The sequence below is a fragment of the Pipra filicauda genome, unplaced genomic scaffold, assembly GCF_003945595.2.
Source record: "Pipra filicauda isolate LSUMZ 115617 unplaced genomic scaffold, ASM394559v2 scaffold11_size5308982_pilon, whole genome shotgun sequence".
In the NCBI taxonomy this organism is placed as follows: Eukaryota; Metazoa; Chordata; class Aves; order Passeriformes; family Pipridae; genus Pipra; species Pipra filicauda.
Window position 1 is genome coordinate 1,955,561 of NW_024103652.1, and position 17,720 is coordinate 1,973,280.

Below are 17,720 nucleotides of genomic sequence, written 5' to 3' on the forward strand. Positions count from 1 at the left end.
CGCATTGCAAGTTGGCTGCAACATCAACAAAGTAGCACAATAACGAAGTGTAAAGACTTTCTGTACACACGCCAAAGAGATGATACTGAGTTTTAACTATAGACTATATCTAAGGGCTATAATCAGAGCACTTTTTCATGTGAGTAAAGCTAACTGGAATTTTTGAAATCCCTATTGATCCTTACATCTTGTTATCATCTCCTTTAATATTATCAGAGCATGTGCTTTATTCTTTTCACATACAGTTTCTTCCTTTCAGTTCTTCAAAATCAACAGCAGTTCATTTCCACATACACTAAAGCCTATTTATTCCTTTCTGTTATGCACACTGAGTACCTCCACACTGATGAACAGGAATGAACTAAGGAGCAAGATCAGGTGCTAGGCTGCTGATCGCACAGACGGCTCCCTTACTGTATTACCTTCCCCCTTGCCTCTGCTTTGGGCTGTTTCAGCAAGCCCTCTCCAATCAAAGCTATTCTGGGTAGCTCTAACACAGTTTAATCCCTGCAGGTGGAACCAGACATACCAAGAGATTTATCACATCTTTATCCTATCAAGAGATTTTATTATTTATCATTTTAAGAGATGATCCGAGTTAAATTCATGAGTTTGCCTATTTTACACAGCATTTAATTTATTTTTTCCCTAGTAATGCTTGGACCTGTGGAGGTAGATGAACCTCTCACTCAAACAGAGAAAAGCCACAAAGCCACAAAAGCATGTTGTTCTGGTTAACAGTGACAGGATCCCCAGAACAGTGGGCCCCTTAACAGTGAGTCTCCATCCTAAAGCCAGATTAAGCATCATAAATATCTTGTCAGCATACCCGGTGGAGGGATTTCTAGGTCAGTCGTCTGCTGGACATTAGTACGACCAGGTCTTGGGTCAAAAGCAGGAACCAAAGCAGAAAATTGCCGTTTCAATACATAATCATCATCCCATGTTCTTCTACGGCCTCCTTTGGTTTCATACTCCTCTTCTTCCTATTAAAAAATGTAGTTGTTTTTTAGATTCTGCTACAAAAAATCATTTAAACAAAAAATTAAAACTCAGGGAATACAGCAGTCACATAAACTGAACTGCAACTCAGCCCTGGTGAGGCCACATCTGGAATACTGTGTCCAGTTCTGGGCTCCTCAGTACAAGAGAGAGAGACATGGAGCTCCTGGAATGTGTCCAGCTTAATCAAAGATGATTAAGAGACTGGAGCATCTCTCTTATGAGAACAGGCTGAGATATCTGAGCCTGTTCAGCCCTGAGAAGAGGTGACTGAGAGGAAACCTCATCAATGTATACAAGTATCTGAAGGGGGGGTGCCAAGAGGATGTAGCCAAGCTCTTCTTGGTGGTACTGAGAAATAAGACAAGAGCCAAAGGGCAGAAACTGATGCACAGGAAGTTCCATCTGGATATGAGGAAGAACTTAATTACTGTGCAGGTGACTGAGCACTGGAACAGATTGCCCAGAGAGGTTGTGGAGTCTCACTGGGGTTTTTGTCAACATTCTGTCAATTCATTACGTCTTCCCCAAATTTCAGAGAAAACTGACATAGAAGAAATCAAAGTAGGCACTTAACAGTTTTAGTTCCCCTTAGCAGGAACCAAAATTATCAAAACCGCAGACATAGAGAAACCAACAGGGCTAACCTTACAATGGGTATATTTACAGTTTCTGAAAAGAATTAAACATTCCATGAAGCACGAGAACACAGGAAAAATACAAAGTATTGTAGACGAGTAAACTTGGTGTAGATATTGTGTGTATTCCACAAACTTTGTAATATCATAAGTTCAAATAAGCCAATGGCGTCAAAATAAACACATTAGTTTTTCTGAAAACAAAAAGCAGTTTTTTCCAAAGTGTATCACATATTAGTATATAAAATATACATATTTTATCCAGAGATTAAATCAAAAATACTAGAATTATTATGGTGGGGAAAAAAAATAATCTAATTTTCAATGAGCTTTAGCAAGTGCAAATTGCTTATGAATTTTCTACAACAAGCTTTTAATCTGTTGAACTCCTCACTGAGAAGAATTACATGATATATCAGAGTGGATAGTTCTGGAGCCCAAAAAGGGAAAATTTTCTTTTCCAGATCTGCTTCTTGCTATGTAGTCTCAATGAAAGTCTATTTCTGCTGCTTCCCATGAACAATAGTAACTCCGTTTAACATTTTCTGAGAACTGGTCAACAGTCTACAAACTAATGTCACTGTTTGCATTGCAAATCTATTTAAGTAGCACTAGCTTTTTTCTTCCTAATTTCATATATTTGTGCAGAAGGTGAAATAACAAAATAGTTAGTAATGTACCAGAGTTTCTATTAAGAGCATAATCACTAATTTAAAATATTTTGGTTCAAATGAATAAAACTTTGCATATTAAATGCAACAGGAAGCTTCTGTAATTCCATAAAACAATATTTACTTTTATTACATAAAACATTAAATTATTATTAGTGAAGTCTTATATTTTGCAATATCCATGCTGATCACTTCAGTGGTGGTAGTAGAAGACCAAGCGTTATTCCCTTCCACTAAAGAACAACCAGATGAAAGGCCAGAACTCCCAACAGTGTAAGCAAAAATCTATTGCCCCCACCCCCTTGTTTTTTTGGTGAGTTTTTTTTAGAAGACATAGTTCCTCTAACAAACTTTTTGCTTCATGCAAGCCTACAGTTAAACACATCCTAGAACTGTATCATTACGAAATGCAGCAGCCTACCCACAAAGTTATACCATTTCATCAGCCATTGAACTAGTGATCCATCATTCCCACTGTCTGTCATTTTGTTCCCAGGCTGGTTTTAAGATGTTCATTCTGACCTATATGGTCTCAGGGTGTGCTGGTGTTCAAAACCACTTTTCTTGTATTTTTTTATTATATGCAAGAAACTAAAATCTAAATAAAATTGGTTTAATTAATGGAAATATTATAGCTAGGACTTCTTATTGCCAAAAAAATCTGTTGATTTCTATTGCATCTGCTAGTCAATTAAGATACCATCTTATGCTAACTGTACCATACCATAACTTCTTCATATTCCTGATCTTCTTGGTTATCATCTTCATTTTCATCATCTTCTTCATCTGGTTCAGGTAGATCCTCATCATCATCTAATTCTGCCAATAGAGTGCTAGCTCGGCAGCTATCAAGAAAATCTATAATACATACATATATATATACATTTACATACAGACCAAAAATCAAGAATAACCTCTAAAGCAAATTTTTTAAAATTAAAGAACAGAAGCATTGGGCAGAGTGAAAAAACAAATCTCACTAAAACAAGAAAGAAAACTAAAACATTGCTTATTGCATAAGAAGATAAAAAGATGTGTTAAAAGCACATTTAAAAAGTCCATGGCTTTAGCACATAGCTAAAAAGTTCATGGGTCTACTCAAGACCATAACTAACAAAAGTAGCACTTAATACTGGTATAATTAATAGTCATAAAGAATGATCAGTTTTTTGTTTGCTTATAGCAAGCATAATTACACTTATTTTAAATTACTAAACATCTAAAAAAAGAGCTACACAAATGCATACTGTCTGTTTCTATGTCTAATTAATTTTAAAAACAGGTCAGTGATGTAATTTCCACTAACAGTGTGTCTTAGACCTCAAATTACATTTAAGATAAATATTTAAAAGTAATATTTTTAATGATTCAATTGTTAATTAGTTACTGTAACAAGAAATTGAAGGCAGAGACAAAGTTCAATTTTACCAACCTAGTACTAAGACTTCAACAACATCCCAAAGAGGTAGAATTTCATCCCAAGAAAAGAATTTCACACCAATATAAATGGATGGGATAAAGCTTTCAACTTTTACATTTTTCTATACATATAGAAACTACCTATACTACTGAAACACCCTATGAATTGTTGCCACCACCCATACAGAAAATTTAACATACTCTATTTGCTCAGTTGTTTGTGACATATTTTAAGACTTGTCACCCAATTGAAATATCAAATCAGACTTAATTAAAAGAATAAAGGGAGATGGTATATGTAGATATATTAATCAACTGCCTCCAAACAGCTCAATTCCAATATCCATTGAAATGACCAGATATTCTTCAAGTAATTTAAAAGGCAACAAAAGAGAATACAATCTTAATCCAATAAAACTGTAAACAAATCAAGTACCTTTTTTTCACAAACATCTCGCAATCCAATAAACTTTACATTAGGAAGTATTTTCCCATATCCAACCCAGGTTTTTTTTTTTTTACTTCATTTTATCATCTTGATTCCTAGGTATTACTGACCTAGTTATCTAAATCTTCTTTTCCAATATTCATATCCTGCAAGTAACTACTGTCCTAAAGTCTGTTTCTAGGGTACAGTGTCCACATAACTCTGGATGATGTTCCTCAAATCATATAATTCCATTCTCCATGTCATTTTAATTTTTGTGTTCTTTCCAATTTTTTGCAATTACTATGATGGTACTGAGATACCTGGAACCTATTTTAAGTGTACAATATGCCTAATGGTGGATGCTTTTCAATCAGACTAACACAAGGTACATCAGGCTGTGCATGTAGCACGCCTACAAAACACAACAAGAAATAACATTTTGATTTTAATTACAAGTACATATGAAAGCTACATTAGATATTAAACTTGATGACGGAAAATATTTAAGTGCCTAAATAGAGCGTATCATAAATAGTAATAACGTGGGATACAAACCGCTTAAAAACATAAGGAAATACTACGACATTAACATTATTTTACTTACTGCCTTACAGAATTAGCAACATATGAACAGCTCAGCTTTCAAACACTTTTCAGTAAATAAACTACTACACGAGAAAATCACAACAATGGAAGAAAAGGAAAAAATCATTAATGGGAAGTCTAATGCTTACGTTCATTTAAAAATGAAACTTACCATATAAAGAATATTCTGCCTCCTGCCCTGTATCGCTCTCACTAGATGTTGATGTTAGGCTAGTAGTTAGAGTATTACTAAGCGACTGACCAACAGATAAAACTGTAGTTGCTGTAGCTACATTGCTGCTGCTAGTAACACTGGATGTAGACATGGTCACTGTTGATGTGGTACCAGTTGTAGTCAGATTAGGAAAACTTTGGGCACCCATAAGAGGAGAAGCTATAGATAAAGATATGGTAAGATAAAATAAATGATTTGATGACTTGAAGAGTACAACTTACATGCATGACTCCTGTGTTGAAAAATATATTTGGGATTGAAAAATTATCAGTGTGTTATTTTACATAAAGAACAACAGAATATAAAAGGGAAGGGTTTCCCAATGCAAAAGTGCACCTTACAATGCAGACTGTAATCCACTTCTGAGCTTATTCCATTGTGTATATTAAAAATAAATAATTTTATCAAATAAATCCCCAAATCCCACTGTAAATCTGAAATTACTTGATTTCATTTTCAATGTATGAAGAGAATTTCTGAAATCTATTACTCCAATGTGGTGGTCTATCTTTAAGCCTAAAATGTAATTTAACCTCTAAACAACAATACGGTCATATTATACAGGGAAAACAACTTAACTATATATAAGTTAATTTAGAACAGTAGAAACATGAAACCTGTGATTATTGTGAACTTTTCTAAAGTTCTTAAAGGAGCTCTTTTCACATAACTACTAGACTATAACTATTAAAATATATTATCATCACGGTCAACAAACCTGAACTGACAGTACCCGTGAAACACAGTGACTGACTTAGGTTGGATCACTTATTTAAATAATTTTCAGAAAAAGCAAGCAACAACTAAGAAGTTACCTTACTGCACATTCAAATAAAACACAGTAAATACATTTTAGTTAACAACTGAAACAAAACTGAATTCACTGTAGACTCAATAGAAAGAATTTCAGGTAATGTACGTAACTGAGTACAATTTAAAGCGATGTGCAAGTAGATCCCAGTCTTCAAAACATTTTCTCACGTGCTTGTCTTCAAGCAAGGAGATTAATCACACATTTGCACGTGAAAACTTGATGGGTCATCTGTACTTAGAATTTAAGCCTTATGTTTTCCAATCTACTTTTTCTAAACTTTATCAAATTCAAGTTTTGCAGTTTTAAAGCACACATTTCCATTATTGCAGTTTATGTAAACTAAGATACTGTTTTTTTAAAAATAAACCCCATATCTGAATTTCAGACTATTATTAAAGTTTGCAAAGGTTACTACCCTTGAAGAAGGGTACAAAGATTCTTCTCTTAAGTACATTTGGTAGCTTTTGTGAAAAATAAATGTTACTGTTTCTGTTTTTCTTCTTTGTCACATACTGCCCCCATCCCAGTCCCTGCCCCTTATGAAGTAAGTAACATTTTGCAAATAAAAATATAACAATGCAGGAAGAGTGTAAAATAAAAATATAATAATGAGGGGAGTGTGAAATTTAAATCTAGAGTTGTTAATAAGCTTATCTTCATCATTATGAAACCATGGAAATGAAAAACCAGAGTCTTTCTTTTGTTGAAGAAATTGAAAATAAGTTGTTCAGTATGCACATCTTCCACCCACTACTAATTAATAGCAGTACGCTCTTTGCTGTTACAGGAAACAGAAAAAGCCATTAAGCATCAGCATTTCAGTTGCTCTGAATTCAAGACCAAATTGAAACTGGCTACCCCAGACACCACTTAACTTCTGGCAAATACTGATGTTTTTCAATGCAACCAGTACCGCAAGTCCAGAAACGCTTACATCACTAATCATGATTTCACTCTTTACTTTTTGGGTGTTGGTGTTTTTTTGAGGGGTGGGGTGTTGTGAGTGGCTTGTTTGGGGTTTGGGAATTTTTGTTGGTTTTTTTTTTTTTTCTGGAGGGAAGGAGTTGTTTGGTTTTTTAACCTGAACAGGTCAAAACCCCAACAAATTTTTTAAAATCCAAGCTTGTCACAATGGTCTATGGTGAAATTCCTTCAATTTAGTCTCTGATCTCTTTTTGGGGAATGACTTACCATTTACAGTTTCTATTCACATAAAATGTATAAAACAAAATAATTCCTACATGAGGGATAATGTAAAGTATGAATATTTTAATCAAATAATTACATTTTTAATTTGCCCTATTCTTATTTCTAACTTTTCCAGCGTATGGCATCAAACATTCATGAAATCTGTTAAATATGCTGCTGAACTATTTTACCATGTTTTTCAAAAGTGCTCTCTTCCCTCTTCCCCCAACACAAAACTACTTCAGAACCAGAGGCACTATCTGCCTAAAAAGGGACCAATTACTGGAAAGTTTTCCTTGAATACCTTATTTACATTTTTAATATAGGCTTCAAACGATTCCCCCCCATCCCCAGTATCGCAATATGAATGTAAGAATACACTAAAAAAAATAAATCTCCCCAACAAAAAAATAGAACATTCAGTATTTAAAAAAAATTAAAAATGCTAAAAGCAAACACCATATTTTTAAATAAGAAAGCCTAGAATCATAGAATTGTTAAGGTCAGAAAAGACCTCTAAGACCGAGTCCAACTGTTAACCCAGCACTGCCATGTTCACCATTAAACCATGTCCCCAGGGGCCACATCTGCACAACTATTGAACACTTCTAGGGATGCTGATTCCACCACCTCCCTGGGCAGCCTGTTCCAATGCCTAACCACCCTTCCAATGAAGAAATTTTTCCTAATATGTAATCTAAACCTCCCCTGTCACTTCTTACCTGGGAAAAGAGACTGCACCCCCTCACCACAACCTCCTTTCACATAGTTGTAGAGAGCAATAAGATCTCTCCTAAGCCTCCTTTTCTCCAGGCTAAACAAACCTCAGCTGCTCCTCATAAGACTTGTGCTCCAGACCCTTACAGCTTCACTTTTCACATTCCTCAGAAAGCATGAAAGCTTAACAAGAAGCTGAGTGGTTTTTTCTAGTTTGGGTAATTTTATCTTTTCTGACCTGCCTACCTCATGAAATGCAGCTCTCCAGTTAAAATACAATCACCATCAGAGAACAGAGTAACAACTTTGATGGCAGCATGCTCAAAAGAGTGAACTCTCAACAAGAAGGTTTACAGCTTCCCTTGCTAATACCTTAATCCTACATATAATCTCAGAACATGCAAATGTTAAAGCATGTACACAGTCAATTAAAACACTTAACTACGAAGTTCCTTACATTTAATGCACCTGAACAGTTCACCGAATCTAAGCCTTAACGACGATACCATCTTTAGAAAACATACACAGTATTGAGCACATTACGCTATGCAGCCCAATAGAATGAAGGAATCTACTAATATTTCATTATACTGAAGTTCACTTTTTTCTTTCTGCTGTGTTCTTAGTTCCTATGCTCAGAGACTTCACAATATGCACAAACTGCCTCCTGAAGAAAATGGCAAAATAACGGAAATAGACAAGTACAAGGTGAATACGCAAAATCTACACAGATCAGAAAGCATAAATACCTGACATGAGCTACTGTTGCTAGACTTCCAACCTCTTGGTCTAAACCATAGTCTCTCTCTTCCTAAATATATAACAGGTATAAATTTCAAATTACCTTCTATTTGATGGGTACTTTTCAGCTGACATGAACTCTGTGAGCTTCTCATAAGTTTTACAGGTACACACAAGGTCAAGGCTGCTCTAAGTTCATTTCTCTATCAGGCCAACAGAATCCAAACTTGTTTAAGTGTAACGAAAGCCAAAGAAACAACAAAAGCTTCAACTAAAAATAAAAAATAGCTTACTTACTTGCAGTACTCACGACATTTCTTCCCAAAGTATTAGTATTGTTATCACTGCTACTCCGGCTCAAATTCATGTTGTTTGTGGCATTGGTACGTGCTATGTTTGCCACTCTTCGTACAAAGGACTCCAGACTAGAAGTTTCCCGAGATGATAAGTTGGGAACACTTGCGCTAGAGCTCATCGGTGCCCCAGCAGCCAACAAAGAACTGACTGAGAGTCTGTTACTTGCTGAAGAGCTCAGAGGTCGTTGGGAAGCTGCCTCTTTATTCGTCAGTTCGGAGACTGAACTCACGTCAGGAGAGCTTACGCTAACAATTCCCATGGATATAGCACTGGACTCCCCAGGAGTACGTATTGAGTTATCAGGACCTAACTTCCTCTCTGCATTTTCGTTTCCCATGTCCGCTGTTAAGGTGCTGGTGCTCGCACTGGAAGATGACCCTATGTCAGCCTGAGGCACACTATCAGCGGATGACAGAACAACAATTGGTTCATGGACGTCAGTGCCTGAAACTATATTTTGCTCCAATACACTTTCTGATCTCCGCTCCATTTTGGTCGAACCCAAGCTGATGTCGCTGCTACTTGCCACGCTACACACAGAACTGCTGCTTCCTTTTCTACTTGAAGAGCCTGCAGCAGCAGTCGTCTTGTCTGGACAGTTGTTTTTCACCAAGCTGCTCCATGACTGCGTTGTGCCTGAAACAGTGGATGAAACAGGTTTGGGTGATGCCGCTGAATCAGGGTCGTACCCTGGTGCAAGCTTGAGGTCAAACTTTCCTTCTGCGCCCATACGGTAAGAGTTAGAGCCACCAGCATCCCAGGTGACATCAATCCAGCCTGGAAAGGGACAGGAGTTTGTGAGATCCAGCAGAAAGCAGACAGGAGCGTGTCAGACAGTAGCTCCACAATGTGGGATCAGCTTCTCTTAAGGGCTGCATGTCGAAATTAATGAAATCACTAAATAACCCTTAATGCCGATTAAAAAGGAAGTGTTTAAATTTAAACAATTTAGTATTTTGTAATGTTGACAACACTGAGGCGGCAAGAATGATCATCCTCTATTGTCAGGGTCCCAGAATCCAGCCAAAAATAAAGTTTCCTTCAGGAAGGAATCTTACCTACTAGAATCTCTAATAACAGAAATTGTTATCACTGCTATATATATATTAAAATGTATTATAACCTTATTAATATCTGTCTAACAACCTTATTAATATCTGTCAAGAAGTTATAATTATTGCAAGGACATTCTATAATATTTTTCTTAGTTGGATGGTTGCGGATAAGCATATTTACCCAACAGAAGATATGTCATGAAACTGAAACTGATTAGTCTGGCATTTCTTATTCTTGCCCTATTAAAGTGAAAGAATTAATTCACTGATACACAGCTTTTTAGTTCAGTGAGTTACACAGACTCGAATATTCCTTTTTCATAGGAGAAGTCTTACAGCAGTCAGGTAAGGACTACTTCAAGCAAAATTTCAGGATTGCAAAGAGAATATATTTCACAGAAAGAAACTTTATCCTGGGACCAAACAACACTCAAAAAAGATGCTACTCTTCAATTCCTTTATTGAATGATTATTTAGAATAGCAAAATTTTTTAAGTTAAATATAATAGATCTGCAATAATAAGGGTAATGTGCAAAATTTAGCAAACCAGAACAGAAATGGGGGCAAAATGATTTATTTTCATTTGTCTAAATATGTATCACAATATAAGAGTCACCCTAAATTTCTCATTGTATCTTAACTGCAACAAATCTTGGTGCCACTATTTTAGTTGATACACATTTTCTTTGAAAATAAAATCTTTAAAGCTTAATCATCTTCTGCAACCTCAGACAAACTCAAAACAAATGTCAGGTACAGATGTAAACATATATTTTTTTTATTGAAATAGAAGAGAGCTAATTTCAAGTAAAATATTCTTTTTAGTACTGTCAGGTGCACGAAAGTGCTTTCAACTATCCAACAGTCACCACTGCTAGATAACAGAAGATCACAGACAACTTTCTATTGAGAAATATCACTCCGGAGGAAAGGTATTTAAAAACGGATACAGTTTTCAGATCGGATAAGCAGACATCTCATCCCCAAATGAGCAAGCTTAGATCATGTTACTCTCCTATGATTTTATTCCTTCTTCATGAGCTATAGCTGAGTACCATCACTCAATCTTTGAAGGGTAAAGTTGTGAAGCAAGCCTGAATTTTTTTCTTTCTACAATTTATTTGCCTTTCTTATAAAATACAAAAAAAAAGTTCCATACTGTAGTTTAGGAATATCTGACAGGGTATTTTGTAAAAGCATATCTAAACTGTTCTTGTTCTGTATAGTTCCTTTCTCTAAAATATTAATTACAAACCATTTTAAATCTGAACAAGTTTTAAGTACGTATTATGTACTTGAAGTTATACTGCTCCATCATTATAGCCCTAAAACAACTCAAAATTTGTCTAAACTTGTGAATAATGACCAAAATTTTCAAAATTCTATTTGAAAGAAAGCTGTGACAGGAAAAAAATGGTTTGGCATCACCATTTCATAAATGAACCTCAATTTCACCTGTGCTTAAATGGGAAAGTTTTACTGGAACATAGAAACAAAACCACTGATTTGGTAGAATACTACTCACCAATAATACCTAAAGTCTTCAAAGTGAGAATGTAGCTATGGATACTGTTGCATCTGATAAGAACAACATATAGATGATGGAAAAATTCCCTACAAGCTGTACTGAACAGCTTAAATAAGAATTTAAGTTTCAAAACATTTTAAGACATTGTACTTTGGACATTTCTCCATGCTTGAGAGCTGACAACAAACTAGAAGAAATTTTCAAGTCTGGCTAAGAATGAACCTAAGAGTGGATGAAGATGCTTCAGAAACAAGGCAAGTCTTATATACCTCAAAACAGGGGGAAGAGAAGGGAAAAGGTGGAAATCATGTTCAGCTGACAAGATCATCACCTTTCCTGCAGCCTCTTCAGTATCTTAGCTTCCTGAGTACTGACTTCCCTGGCTGTTGAAGGTTTTTATTCTGCTAAGATAATTATTTTTCATGCTTTAACTAAAAAAAATAACAACTTGATCCCAATGAAGCTTGCAAGGTAGAAAAGGTATAGGATACAACAAAAGTCAAGAAAAATATTGCAAATGCTAAGCTAGAAGAAATGAAGAAGGTAATTATAGATCTTGAAGGCCCAAACCTTAATCAGTTTGCATCAATCACCTTCATAGACTTCGCAACAGATGTCTAAATAACAATTTTGTATTTCAGTTAAGCGGAGCTCTACAAAAGTTCCATGTACAGAAAGAATTTTTTTCATGCATCAAAATGGAATTCACAAATGGACCACAAAAGTTGTAGCATTTGAGTTCCTTCTCCCCAAACTATTTAAAATTTCATCAACTTCAAGATATTACAAAAGAAATACTTTAATGATACCCACTCCCCATGATCTAATCATGGTACAGTTACAAATTTGGGTAATTCATGCTCACCATTATGTAATTCTCCTGTAACTGTGCCTTCACCCTGTGGGCTTCCATCCTGATCTCTCCATTTCCAATCAATTCCTCTGATTACACGAGCTCCTGGAACCATGTATTTTAACACCTGAGAACGGACCAGACGTCGCTGTCTTCGCAGGTTTGCTTCAGCTTCTTTAGCAGCTTTTCCTACAAGAGATGTAAATTGAAATGAAAAGACTTAAAAGTATTGAATGGGGAATAATTTTGAGCTTATTTCTAAGCAAATTCCACTGCAAAAATTAACCTCCTTTTTCACGTTGATTTTTCTATTGTATGCTCACTAGCATTTTAAAAGAACAAATAAGATATATACACATTCTTTTTCTTACCCAGCTGATCTTCACATACTCCGTTCACAGTGCCATAAAGTTCAAATCCAGAGAGGGAGAGGTAGTGTGTTTGCCCACTGGCATTCTTTCCCATCTGTTTTATTCTAACATGTCTCCAACCTTGTTTCTCATCTTTTGGAGGATCTAAAGGCCACGTTGCTGTAGACCTTTAAGTTTATTAGAAAGGGAGTGTTGGTGGGTGACCAAAAAAAAAAAAAACCCAACAACCAAAGCATAACCAAAAAATCTTAGTACCAAAGTAAGCAAAATCATATTGCTGATCATGTGTTACAAGATACATAAAACCTATTAATACTAGGAACAAACTCTGGATGAGTGTTAGTGCTACTATTTTGTCAAAAAATCAAATGCAAAATTCACAATGATGGAAAAGCACAAATACCATTACGTGAACCATACAGAGAACTTACGAATCACTTATTCTCCAGCCCATCCTTGATAATTTACATTGCCTACCATGTCTTTATATAGATATATCATTAGAACTACAGGACAAATTAAACTAGTCTATAGACAAGTACATTTTTAACTGAGCCCAGTTTTATGAAAAGTGATAAAATACACTGACATACCCTGGTTCGTTGAGACTACAGTCATCAACATGAGTATACAAAGTAGTCCAGTTCTGTCCATCCTTAGATACCTGGAAAACCCAATTTCTGAGAGCAGATCGTCCATACCCTCGAGCATGGCGTAATGTGTAAGCTGACGGGATAACCCAAAGGCCAAGATCAATGGCAAACCAAGCATTCTTATCATCATTAGTATGACAATTGAGAGCTGAACTGTCACGGCTCAGGATGTCTTCTAAACGACCATAAGGCAGATTTCTTCCTTCTGAGGATGTAACCACTACTAACCCATAGGCTGCTGGATTTACCCACTCATATGCAGTTCTATATTAAAAAAAGAAAAATGTACTGATCAATTATTACTTACATTAAAAAAAAAGGTATCAGCAACATTTGACATTTATTGTAAATTGTATATTACAGCTGAGTTTATCACAAACCAAAATGATTAATATAATTTTAGACAAACAGATAACTTTAGATACGTTTCAAACATTATTTGTTTGGATTTTTTAAACTACTGTAGCAAAGGAAAAAAACCCAAGCCAAAACCAAACAGAACCACAGCAAGCAAAAACAAAGACCCAAACTTCCCCATTCCTTCATTTCTTAGGGAAGCATAAAAATTCTCAACACAACTTCAGTGATTCATATTCTATTATTTAAGTAGATCAAAAAGAAATGTAATTCTATTGATCAAAAGATACTTCCTGCTCCTAAAAACATAACTTATTTCATTTCGTTATTAATTCTCTCCCTATCCTGCCCCACGGTCTATAGTTTGTCTTACTTAAATATTTAGCTCTGAAGAAACTCACTTTGCATTTGTCCCAATCCAGTAAATAATTCCATTTTCATCAAAATCATGTTGATGTCTGAACACAAATGTTTGGCCTTCACGTAGTTTTCGTACAAAAACAAACGAAGCCCTATCAAAGTCGTACCATTGCTTTGCTACCTACATATGAATGAAAGGAAATGAAATATTAAAGAAACAGAATACAACCATTCCCTGTGAACTCTGTGTGTGGTATGTAGCTCACCATTTTTAGGAGATATTGTTCTAGAGATTCAACAGTTGCCAACGGTTCCATCTTTAGCATTCTCCCAGTCCGATCTATCAGAGATGTCTCCCCTGAGGCACGTTCCAAACGAAACCTCAAGCGCCTTGTTAATATCTGAGAGAGCAGCTAAACATTAATACAGGCTTTTCTGTTCATGCTTTGAAATTTTAAGAAAAAGTTTCAGTGGCATATCAAGTATCTTTGCATAACTTAAGCAAACTATATTCTAATGAAACACTTTAAAATGTAATTGATAGCCTTATTTTTTTCAATTAAGCAATGCTTTAAGATGATAGTCAAAGTCAATAACAGACTCAGCTAATGTTTTCTCACTTCTCCTGTGTTTTCATAGCTTTTATTTGTTGACTAGCAACTACAATAATATATAAATTGAAAATTATTTTCAAAAATATTCAGTAGCAACAGTGTTTTTGCAACTTTCTGCAACTATTTGCTAATAATTTAACATAAAACCAGAAATATTTACACTTCCTTAGTATGTTGCAAAATCCTGAAGTGTGCTTTCAAACAGAAAAAACTAGGAATCCACACAAACTGGAAAAAAACAAGTAATATTTTTAGCCTAACTGCCAAGTGTCCTGTATAAGAAGCTGATGATCCTGCAGGTGTCTGAACATACAGCCCTAGATGGGACCCTTTAAACAGTTAAAACCCATCCCTTGTCATTACAAATAAATGTCTAATAATTGCCTTCAACTAAATGCTTAGTCAAGTAGTAAGGATACTTATAAGGAGGCACATTCCTTTATAAAGACAACAACACTTGAAGACAAAAGAAAGAACAAACACATTATCTCTTCAATCAAAATTTACTTTCACTTCACAGTGTTAAAGTCACAGTAGAGGAACACCCATACATTTAGGTTAAGTGTTAGAGAAAATAGATGCCAAAGAGTTCGTTGTTCTTTACCTAATTCTATCCACTTCTGCAGACAATGTGTGCAATATATAGCATTCAGATGTGTACCACCCAGGGTGATATGCTGTTATCACTGTACATTTACCTGAAGATTATATGTAGATCCTGGTGTATCATACAAGTGCAGAGGTAGACGTTCAATGGATTCTAACACTGCTATCAATTTCCGAATTAATGCAACTGCTGGACGACTGTGAAAGTGAACAGTTACCATGTTACCACAAAACAAAGGAAAAAAATTCTACAGTGTCTCAGAGAACAGTACTCAGCTGAGGCAGGTAACTCAGCATGCTATTTCTACTTATATCATCTGTTCTAGTCACATGGTTACAGCACAGTAAAAAAGATATTAATCTGCACAGTGACGAACAAGTCACTTTATATTTGTCAACAGATGTTCATTCAGTATAGTTGACTCCTACAGATAAAAATTTTCCATTTTTACTTCAGTGCCAGATGCTGTCTTTTAAGATCAATTTTCTATTCCACTCAAATTCAAAGAACATAATCTTAGTCTTTAAATTATTTTAAACATACCATACTGCTTCATAAATGCAAAAGGGGTGATTTTTTTGCTTGGTTTTATTTTTACCTTTCGTCGTCTTCATTTTCACTGAATGCTGTTTTGAAAACGTTTATCCTCTCTACCAGCTGACTACAGTCTTGTTTCACATCTAAATCGACATTCTAATAGGAAAAAAATACGTTACATTTAATACAAAGAAATTTATGTGTTTGTTATACAGGCAAAAATATCTATTCAATCTCACTGAATGCCCTATTTAAAGTATGTATATGAAAAGCTAAACATCAGCCATTAAACCTGACCAGTGTTGATTTAAAGATTTTTAATGGTTCATTTTAACTACAGTCATCTATTGTGACAGTTTATCTTCAACAGGTAGAACAATAACTGGAGCAAGTCTGTCTGATTTTCACCAAGACAGGAAGGAGACATATTTATAATAGAATTTTTAAATGAAGGCACATGACTTAATTTTATTTTTTTTTAGAAAGTTTTTCTTCAGGAACGATGTTCTATAAACTCACATTATTTAAAACTGTCAGCAATGATTGAACTAAGCCACTACTGCACATTTCATATGGAGAAATAGTATTCTCATCCTTCAATAGTACGATTAAGTTTTCAAGAGCAGTCTTCATTAAATCTCTCCAAGTATTTTCTCCCTCAATACACTGAAAGACAAAAAGATAATTATGGTGAAACAAGGTAACAGTTTTTCCACTTCACTTGAAAAACCGCATCCTAGGAAAGTACCTATCTAGGCAATACATGCATTAGAACTCCCCACATTTCAGACGGACATACTATGACCCTCCTTACATCGTGAAAGACTAGTCTGAACATTATGTCACTGACGTCAGACACTAGAAATGAAGGATACCCTTACCTGTCTGTTTGCATGAAGCTCCCATGCAGACTCCAACTGCGTTGCTATGTTCCTCAGAGTTACAACTACTCCTCGAGGCATACTTTCCACTGCCTTAAAATGATCATCATATAAATCTCTTGCCATAGTGCGAACCTAGAAAGAGATTTTGATAATCAGAACTCATACCTTATTGTAATGAGACTATTGTTATTTTCCCAAATACTGGAAACTCGGTCATCTTTTTTAAAATAAGTCCATGAAAGACAAACAAACAGGGAAGAATCAGATCCATCATACATCATGAAATGGCAAAGCTTGTGAAAGGATAAAGGTACAGGAGAAATAAATGGAAATACACAGAATCTTACTGAATCTCACAAACTAAGCTTAGTGCCATGTATTAAATTACAGCACAAAAGGTAGGACTCTCAATCTGTAAATCTTTCTTTTACAACTGTATCATGGATTAGATAATCTTTTTAAAGACAAAATTAAGGAGGTTTGATACAGTTTCGGAATGCTTAATTCCTTAAACCAATTCAGTCCCTATATGAGCTCTTACTATAAGAATTACTGTTTCTACAAAGTATGGCTCACACAAGATACAGATTTGATAATATAATTTCTTATTAAACAATATTTTGCTTATAAGAAATTCCCCAAAAATCTTTCCTTTTCATTACCATTACATGTCGTACAATAACACATAAGCTTTGGAGTTACACAGTGCAATCTCAGGTACGAGAGTGCGCTGCCTTTCCTTATCATCCCACGTATTCTCATTCACACAGCGTTTTAGTTTTCAGCTTAGTGTCACACTTCCCAAGATGTAAGTTCTTACATGCTGCAGATACATGGTACAGAATACATTGACTGCCCTGTTAGAAACTGCCAGACAGTTCAAGACTGAAGATTAGCCTGAGCCCTTGGCATCAGCAGGTCACAGAACGTACAGTTAACTCTGTGCGGTTTTTGTAAAAAGCTTAATTTAATTTCTTAGTTCCTCTGTTCTTCCCCTCAGTTTGAGGAGAAAGAAGAATTTTAAAGAGGTCTAAAATTAGGGTATTTACTCATTTTGCCTCACTACCACAACTCTTACAATGCAGACTGTTCACTTCCAGCAC

General features: G+C 35.3%; 1 protein-coding gene across 7 annotated transcripts in view; it reads right to left on the minus strand.

Moving 5' to 3' along the window:
- The window catches only part of HECTD1 (HECT domain E3 ubiquitin protein ligase 1), a 62,054-nt gene that overhangs the window by 12,478 nt on the left and 31,856 nt on the right, over positions 1-17,720 (minus strand). For 3 of the 7 annotated variants that reach the window (XM_027720333.2, XM_027720315.2, XM_039386404.1), the window contains exons 16-28: positions 16,615-16,749; positions 16,253-16,399; positions 15,795-15,889; positions 15,288-15,393; positions 14,242-14,376; positions 14,017-14,156; positions 13,199-13,522; positions 12,606-12,772; positions 12,247-12,423; positions 8,738-9,433; positions 4,918-5,139; positions 3,036-3,169; positions 830-986 (exon numbers count right to left, since the gene is read on the minus strand). In XM_027720333.2, the coding sequence (XP_027576134.1) occupies positions 830-986; positions 3,036-3,169; positions 4,918-5,139; positions 8,738-9,433; positions 12,247-12,423; positions 12,606-12,772; positions 13,199-13,522; positions 14,017-14,156; positions 14,242-14,376; positions 15,288-15,393; positions 15,795-15,889; positions 16,253-16,399; positions 16,615-16,749 (2,635 nt within the window). Of the gene's footprint in view, positions 1-829; positions 987-3,035; positions 3,170-4,917; positions 5,140-8,737; positions 9,575-12,246; positions 12,424-12,605; positions 12,773-13,198; positions 13,523-14,016; positions 14,157-14,241; positions 14,377-15,287; positions 15,394-15,794; positions 15,890-16,252; positions 16,400-16,614; positions 16,750-17,720 lie in introns of all 7 variants that reach the window. The other 4 variants (XM_027720291.2, XM_039386399.1, XM_027720282.2 and 1 more) reach the window with 2 other exon arrangements.